The 9690-nt window shown below is 35.9% G+C and overlaps 1 protein-coding gene across 3 annotated transcripts in view; it reads right to left on the reverse strand.

The window, feature by feature from the left end:
- Nucleotides 1-2827: 2827 nt before the first annotated feature.
- Nucleotides 2828-9690, reverse strand: part of slco3a1a (solute carrier organic anion transporter family member 3A1a) — a 90532-nt gene continuing 83669 nt past the window's right edge. For all 3 annotated transcript variants that reach the window (XM_079825727.1, XM_079825726.1, XM_079825728.1), the window contains exon 10: nt 2828-7123. In XM_079825727.1, coding sequence (XP_079681853.1) covers nt 6747-7123 — 377 coding nt within the window. In that variant the 3' untranslated portion in view covers nt 2828-6746. The remainder of the gene's footprint in view (nt 7124-9690) is intronic.

Here is a 9690-nt window from a genome sequence, read left to right on the forward strand (position 1 = left end):
TCAAAATAGTAACAATATATACAAATAGTATATAAATGATACTAAAATAACACTGCTGCAAACTATGAAATACAACAAATGGAAAGGCCTTTGTTTTTCAGCATTTGAGCCCCTCTGGGTCTCTTTCCATGAAATCTCAAATCGTTCTCTCCTTCCAGTTTAACTGATTCTTCGTTTATCTGTCAAGGCTGCAAAAGGGAATCTAAGCCCCATCAAATAAAGACTTTAATCTTCTTATTCAGCAGGGCAGATTAACACGCAGTAGCCTATATGTGTCACCTCACTTAAAGAGACACTGTTAAAAACCCGTGCAAGATAAATACTCCTCAATTACATGGACTGATTTCAGTTTCAATACTCCTGTAAAAATCTCGATTCCAAACATCCTGACACATTCCTTTAAATAAAAAACATAGGGTTTTCAGGTTTATACATGACCTTTTGTTGTAAAGAGCATCTATGACAGATATCAAAAGAAAGACGATTTACCAATACAGTGTTGCCTCTGCTGGAGATGGGCCAGGGTTTCATTTCGACCATGGTGAAGTATTGTGCTTTTCACTTTCATATACACAATAAATCAGGAAGTTTCTTTATTTCAGAGCCAGAATTTTTTTTTTTTTGTGTGTCCTTGATAACTCCTCAGAGGAGCTGCTGGTTATAGGAGCTCAAAAGCAGAAGATAAAGCAAAGACTATAATAGAAGCAGCAGACAAACAAAAATGCAATAAAGCCATTCTCAATCTCTGCTTCCATAAAGTGGAAACCTCACACGAGCAGTCAAATGGCTTACAGTCATCTTCTCTTCATTTTGACCTAGATTTTATAAATAACCAAATTGGGTCCTAGTATAATGCATCCTCTTATTATTATTGTGATGTTCAACAATTCAGAAAAAAAAATCCTAGTGAATATTAATATTAACTAGGGCTGATTAATCGCGATTAATCGCATCCAAAATAAAAGTTTGTGTTTACATAATATATGTGTGTGTACTCTGTTAATTATTATTTATATATAAATACACACACAAGCATGTATATATTTAAGAAAAAAATATCATTTTTATATATAAAACATTTATATTTATATATATTATAGATTATATAAATGTATATACAGTATATACATGCAAATATTTCTTAAATATTTACATGAATGTGTGTGTATTTATATATAAATAATAATTAACAGAGTACACACACATAATGTAAACACAAACTTTTATTTTGGATGCGATTAATCGCGATTAATCTTTTGACAGCCCTAATATTAATTTAAAAAAGGTATCAGAGATTCAGCATATTTAGTGTTACTATTAAAAAAATAGAGCTGTAGTTATTGTTTTTTGTGCAAAAAGAGCATAATTTATTACTCTAAAATAATTAGTGTTGGGCAATTGATTAATCGACATAAATCTCATAATAAAAGTGTGTGTACTGTGTATACTTATTATGTATATATAAATACACACTCCATGTATATATTTAAGAAATATTTGCATGTATTTACATATTAATATAAATATTTTATATATAAATATAACATATTTTTTCAAATATAACAAATATATACATGCATGTGTGTAAATATTATTATGTATATTTATATTTACATAATAATTATACGCAGTACACACACTTTTATTATGTAAACACAAACTTTTATTTTGGATGCGATTAATCGTGATTATTCAAATGAGCACTAAAAATAAAACTAATCTTACACATCTTTTGATCAAATCTAAATATTTATATTTGAACTTTATTTATATGTTTTGTTCAAAATGAACCAAATATTTGATTTGTATGATTAGTTATGTATTTTTTATTTTATTATTTATTTGTACTACAAGGATATTATGTTAATTTGCAAACGTGTACAGTATCTTAACGTTTATTTACCTATTTTGTATTTATTTATTATTATTACTAATATTATTGTTATATTAATATTTGTATGTGGTTAATTATTTTGGTTGCAAAGGGTTATTGTGGGAAAAAAGTTATACCTTTAATTGCATGAAGCTTTTTTGTTAATGCTTTGGAAACGTTTACAAAAAAATAAATAAAACAGAGACAAATCTGAGATTTTCTGAAAAATAATTTATTTTGCAGAATAAAATAAAAGTTATTTTGGCATAAAAAAATGATATGAAAAGTACACTGCTTTTCTTTTGTATTACAGCACTATTTCTAATCCGCTGAAGAAACAGCATGCACACAGTGCCATGTCTTATTGCAGTGAAGTGAAAAGAAAAAACATTGTTTAATCTCAACCCAAAGCTAAAACACAATTTACATGTAATATCATAAGAGTATAAAATGTCATTCTTCATCCAATTCATAAATACCAAAGCCCAACCTGACTGTTATTTGCCTTACAGTGAGATCAGAGCACTACTTATGAATGACAAAGGTCTTCTGCCATTTAATAAAATGGCCTTTCCCCCAATACTCCACCTCTGATGTCAGTCATACTGTCGCAATATTCCTCAAGTCTAGTTCGGAACATGCCATTATTGTCATCAGAATAAAGAAGCATTCTTATATTCATTAATAAAACGATGCATAAACAGTCTCATTCTCTATTTGTCTTCATAATCCAAAACAAAATCTAGTGACAAACATCTTACAAAGAAAAAACATATATTCATAATAGACAAAAAAACTTTTTTCAAATACGCTCTCCCACTATTGCACAAATGTATAAAGATGCCAATAATGTACAGTATCAATTACCTTTACAAATTAAGACATTGTAGGCCTTAAAGGGGCTAGATGTAGAACCCTTTGTAAAACCCTTGTTATTAGCCATGGCCGTTAAAGGGATAGTTCACCCAAAAATTTAATTCTGTCAATAATTAGGCAACTCACCGTCGTGTAGTTTCAAACCTATAAGACCTTCGTTTTTGTTTGTTTTTGTGCACAAAAAGTATTCTCGTCGCTTCATAAAATAAAGGTTGAACCGTAGTCACACGGACTAGCCTATTTTAACAATGTTTTCTGGGCCTTGAAAGTGTTGCTGTCTATAGAGGGGTCCGAGAGCTCTGGGATTTCATCAAAAATATCTTCATTTGTGTTACGAAGATGAACGAAAAAGGGGTTGGAACGACATGAGGGTGAGTTGACAGAATTTTCCTTTTAGGGTGAACTATCCCTTTAAGTGAACTGAGCCAGCATATTGCTCGTGCACGCGTAACGTAGAAGTGACTGAACGTGATTCAATTTAGCGACGTTTAGATTAATATACAAGTATGTACTACAACCGCTTTCCTCTCACTAACAAAATAAACACAATTAAAATTACAATGGATTGAAAACAGCAGTTAAGAATCATCTGTTCATAGCGATGTGTGGATATATTTGAACCAGCTCTGCGATTCACCGACAGATGAGGTAATTAAAGTCACTCTGTTATGATAGTTTGATTATAAAGTATATCTGAGACTATATAGATCTGGATATGTAAGACTATATAGTTTGAATTAATACCTTTTCTTTGTATGACACATTGACATTACAGTATAGAATAGCTCTGTCGGATTATTGTGTAAACATTCATTTCATGTGTCACTGAACGGAAGAGAGGATCTCGGGGGCGCGCGTAACCGTCGCATCCTTTGGATTTTCCCGGTGAAGCCGGCTCGAGTGCTTCAAATCAAGACCAGTCTTTCAAAGACAACCTAGGCCATTTCTACACTAATACGTTTAAGTTTCGATCTTTTTCTCTCCGTTTTGGCCTTCCGTCCACACAGACAGCGACTTAAAACTTTTAAGTCAACGAAAACGTAGCTTTTTGAAAACCAAAGCGGATAAATTGAGACAGGGGCAACGGCAGCTTGGAGTAATGGGCGTGCCGAACGGTTTCCTATATTCCTTTGCGGTTATATCTTGCAGCTTTAGTATTTACTTTATTGTTGTTTAACAGACACATGTTACTGTAACAATGAATGAATGAAAAGAGATTTGTGTGGGTTTTTCTCTTCTTTTTTTGACTTATGAACCCAAGCCCTTGACAAATTAAATAGAAAACTGAAAACATGTTTTAGTGGATAAAGCTTTGTCTGTTTGCTAAATTGGTTAATGTCACTCAACAAAAGGTTACTAAACAATTATCTTTTTTTTTTATCAACCATATATTTGTCTCTATCAGGCAAAACATTGTTTTTTAAGGGTAACACTTTACAAGAAGGTTTCATTTAACATTAATGGATGAATTAACTATGAGCTATACATGTGATACAGTATTTATTAATGTTTGTTAGTATTAGGTAATACAAATACAGCTGTTCATGTTCAGAGTAAATTATTTTGATTTTAATGTGTATTAGTAAATGTTGAAATTAATGTTAACAAAGAATAATAATTTTTGATCATTCATTTTGATGGTTTATAAACTTAGGGTTTGTCTCAATCAGCTCCATTGCTCCATGGGAGTCAGCCCATTGACTTATGTCCTGGTCAGTGCCCTGACTACTGAACTAGGGAGCTGATTGAGACGCACCCATAACTTAGACCTATGCTGCGTCCCAATTCGCCTTCTTATACTACGTCCTAAAAGTATGTTCTCTTTTTGTGGAGAAAAAGTACATACTTTTGAGTGTGTAGCAGAAGAGTATGCAAGCTTTGGGACATACTACTTCGTCATCTATAACGGACTCTGTTGCTTAGTTACGTGCGTCCCGTCACCGTTTAAACTGCCCTGTCAATCATCGTCACAGTTCAAATCCATACAACTCCACATTAAATTTAATTTCCTACCATATCGGAGAGAAATGTAGTAGCACGTTGATCTGCCATTCGTGGGTCTTTAATGCAGAGACTCCTCTCATGTGTTTGCAAAGTTAATGGCCAAACGTATCATTGCAAAAGTTCACAATGCTGCTGCAGGTGAAATATAATGTGGCTAACATTGAATAAATATCTTTTCGTCAGGTTAAATACTGATAATTGCTCAAACCTCTTTATCTAATCCTCTCTACTTAACCATCAGACTCGTGTAACCGTCATGTTTGTAGTTTTTTTAACACTTTTTATCCGCGTTTGTAGTTCTAATCGAATCCTCGTCCATCTCGCAATGGGTTGTGGGCAATATCAGCCGTTAAGAGTGCACATCGATCTATGATCGAATTATGACCGGAAATAGTAGACCATCCGGGAATCTTTGGAATACTCTTTTCAACATACTACGATTTGGGACATACGAATTATTTTTTTGAATACTATTTAGTACAGATAGTATGCGAATTGGGACGCAGTGCTAAACTCGCGGTGATGACGTCGGTAAGCTGCCTCATGTGATGACGTCAGTAATCCGCGCCATACAGGGTAATTTTTTAACGTAAAAAAAATAAAAATAAATTAGAATATTCTTAATATCATTAACGTTTTTTTTACGTTAAAATAATTGAATTTGGTCTTATAGGATTATTTTTGATTTATTGCTTCCTTATAATCTATAGGCCAATAGCATAAAAACAGGAACAGGCAGCTTTCACGACCAATGAGAAACCGTTTGGCACGCCCATTAATCCAAGCTGCAGTTACCCATACTTTGATAAATTTGAAAACGCCGTCTTCGTGTCGTAGTGTTGACTGTGGTATTTGAAAACGATGACGCAGGTTTAGTCATGTGACGCATATTGTACCAATAGATATGCATGTTTATACCGCTATTGTGCCATTTATGCGCTATTCACTTTCACACAGTTGCTCAAATATGTTACTTTGCACACTTCCTGTATCACAGTCCTGCAAGGATGACAGAAAATGTACTTGCGTTTGCTGTCCTGTGGCAAAACACGATTGGAGTTGCGTTTTAGACCAAACTAATGGTTGACCGAATGCGACCTGGACGCATCAGTGAATGGCGAGATATTTTGCTAAATAAAATGATCCTGCCAGAAGAATTGTGTGATAACTTTATGATGTCTGTATCATCTCAGTGAGCTTTTACGCATGCGCGGTTGAATTTGGCGTTTACTTACGTTTCGTTGTGGATGAGAAACTTTTGGAAAGCGTTGGAGTGGACGGAGAGCGTTTTGAAACTAATTAATGTAGACGTAGCCCTAGGAAGTCGTTGAAGGTCTCGTGTTTTAAAGTTTTATTACAAGCTGTTCACACATTGGCAGCAAAAAAACATTTAATACATGACAATTCTTACATGTAGCCCCTTTAATAAAACATTTAAATTAACAGCAGAAAGCAAATGCTGCAAAAAGCACTTAGAAAGAAAAACATCTCTCAAACACCCTTTTGAATGTTTTAAGAAATAATTGATATTGTTTTTCGTATAATTGCAGTATGTATACAATAGAATTATTTAGTATTGATACATTAGTTTGTAATGTACTAAATGATCCCAATAATGATATCCGATTGGGATGGAGCCCAAGAACATGAACATAATCAACCAGCCTGAGGATGGAGGGCGAGTTCATATAAACTTGTTCATTTTAGTTAGCTTTTTACTGTAGAAGCAGTCCTTTTGCGGCTGCATTTGTGTATGATGTCGGCTAATTTAACAAACCAGCGACCGGTCGATGACACAGTCACGCCTGCTTCACCTACTACAACATTTTACTGGCACTGGAGAAACAGTACTTCTAAAAACAAGATGGACCCAGTAGAAGAGTTTGAATGAGTTTACAATAAAGTGCAACGACAGTCCTGCACATCCTGGAATAAGAGCTAAACTCAAAGGATGGTCGTTCAGTAGAATTATGGGTGTGGGTGTCTGAGCCCACTATAAAACGGACTCCATGTTTTCGCACCACTCATGATCCTCCAGGTTGTATATAAATTTAGTCCTGTTAACTTGGCTTTGACTGCTGTCCTTTCCGAGACTGTCCAGATTCACGCTGGACGAGAACATTTCTGTGGGCGTCACGTATCCCTCGTGGTTTTTAATGTATTTCTTGTAGTTTCTGCGCAAGCAGTGCCAGGTGGTTGTGTAGAGGAGGAACGCCACGACCTTGAGAACGATGGCCATGCTGACGTACAGGCGCCGGTAGGTCACGTTGTCGTACAGCAGACAGGCGCCTTTCTCCCCACACTGGGTGCTCCAGAAAAGGCATGTAGAGTCGATCCCCGCACCGAATATCAGAGGAGGGGGAATGAACCCTGCAAGATGGTTTTAGTTGCCGTGATAATCTTATCATATGCGCAATACATTTTGATCATCATTTTATTATTTTAACTTTACTCGGGGTGTGTTCAAACTTGACAGGTTCGATTAAAGAGGACCTATTATGGCATTTAAAATGTTCCAAATATTGTTTTAGAAGTCCCCAACAACAGTTTTGCATGCATGCAATGACAAAAAAGACTAGTTTTCTTATAATATGCATTTATTTTGACCTGTTTTGACAGCGATTCTCAAATGATTCCTTTAGTGATTCACTTTTCACAACCCCGCCTTTACGTGACGCTAATCTGCGGTGATTGGTCCGATGACCCAGTCAGTTGTGATTGGTTTAGTCTGTGCAGATATTTTCGGAAACGGAACGCCCTTCAAAGTCTTATAGTGACAGTAATTTGTTAATATGTGTCAGGAGTTATGAATATGAAAACCGCGTCGGTACCGTTTGATTGTAATATGAGCCTCAGCTGATCTCCTTCATAAAAAAACTCGTCTATTCTCCTCACGAAGACTTGCGACAAATCAACATCCCTCAGGGCTTTTAGTTCAAAAGTGTGCAGATGAGGAGACATATTGATAGATTCTCATATGTCTGTGTCAAATTTCTAAACAGAGGAGTATTTTTTATTCAATACTTCCTCAAAATGCGCAGATTTAGCCTAATCATGAGCGATTGAGTCTCTTATGTGTTGTTTTCAATTCATACTGGCAGCCGGAGGGCGCTCTGTGCACATGTAGTCCATATATGGTACAGACAGACGAAGAAGATACCATGTGCCATAATAGCCCATAGTCCATAATAGTCCATAATAGTCCATAATAAAAGCTTCCTGAGATCGTGAAACATGCAAATAGAGACATTTGAAGACTAATAAACACTCAATCGCGACGATGTATGGTTTGTCTTCAAGCCACTTAGTCTTCAAATGCTCATCCTTGGGCAGATGAAAAAAGTTTGCTTTAGAGTCGCACTTCAGAACACAGCGTCTCTTCGCCATGATGTTTTCTAGTTTTCACTGGCGTCTTGGAGCGCAATAAGTGGGTGTATCTCATTCAAATAACTTGACAAGTTGACGTCATCTAGTCAGAGAAAAAGCTTCGGTCTTCTAACGATTCTTAAAAATGACTCAGAGTCGACTCTTACTTTTGAAAGAAAATAACTATATATACGGTGCACTGTCATATTACAAAGGATGTTTTTGTTCACTTAGATCTATGTTACACGCTACATGAAAGGTACATTTCTAAATTCCATGATAGGTGCTCTTTAAAACAAACCCTGGTGCGATTGCTCTGTTATTGCGGCTCATTTGAATAAGTGTGAACGCTGCCATCCGAACCCTGGTGTGCATCAAACAAGCGGACCAGACCTACTTTTTCAGAGCTTCTAAACGAACTCTGGTGCGATTCGGCTGAAATATGAACGCAACACAGACCAAACACAGGACGATATGTCACAAGATGTGACCCTAAAATGGATACTTGTTTCTTCTCATCACACGCTGCCCATTACAGTTTGGCATTATCGGAAGATCTTAATCGGAAGAATTCCTGGCGCTTTTTCGACTCCTTTACAAGCTCTTTGCGAGTTCTCAGCTGGTAAAAATAGCATCATATATACGCACATAAAATGAGCGCGTTTAGCACACAGCATTGTTCATGTCAGTGTGAACCAGGACATTTCTTTTTTTTAGTCTGGACCAAGAGAACTGAACTTCAAGTGTGAACACACCCTTAAAGCATCTCCTTTTGCAATATCAAGTCTTCATTTTTTTAATAATAGAGCAATTTAAGAACCTTTACTGATAGAAAACTTTTGTTTTTTGAACAAAAGAGGCACATAAACTTTCAGGGCCCTATTTTAACGATCTGAAACGCAAGTGTCAAAGCACGGAGCGCAAGTAACTTTGTGGGCGGGTCTCGGCGCTGTTGCTATTTTCCCGGCGGGATAAATGGCTCTTGCGCCCGGCGCAAATCTAAAATGGGTTGGTCTGAAGTAGCTTCATTATTCATTGGTGTGGTTTGGGCGTAACGTGAATAAACCAATCCGAGCGTCATCCAACATTCCCTTTAAAAGCAGGTGCGCAAGTTCCATTATGGATTGCTATTATTATGGCGTATTTACCAGGCGCACGCCAGGAGCGGTTCACAGCCGAGGAGACTGATGTTCTTGTAAGAGCAGTGAAAGACAGAGAAGTGAAGTTGTAATGTTGTACATTATGGTAAAGGTGATTTCACAGTCTTTTTTTCAGTCTTTCAGTTTTTTCAGTTTTTCAGTCGATTTTTTTTCCTGGTTCTTGACGGACAAACCAATTTGTCAGATGTCCTTATATACATATATGTCTTGCCACTATTGGGCAAACAGGTCTTATCCTTAATTATTACAATTAGCCTGAATAATTTGTAAGCTAGATTTATGCCTATTTTTCCACATCTTCGTGGCACACCACAATGATTTCCGTCATCTCGTGTTAATATTTTTTTAGTGTAACAATTTATGATTTGCAAAAATAACTGTTGCATCTGTGTAGGTTACATGAGCAAAGTG

This window comes from Gobio gobio (assembly GCF_949357685.1).
Source record: "Gobio gobio genome assembly, chromosome: 9".
Lineage (NCBI taxonomy): Eukaryota > Metazoa > Chordata > Actinopteri > Cypriniformes > Gobionidae > Gobio > Gobio gobio.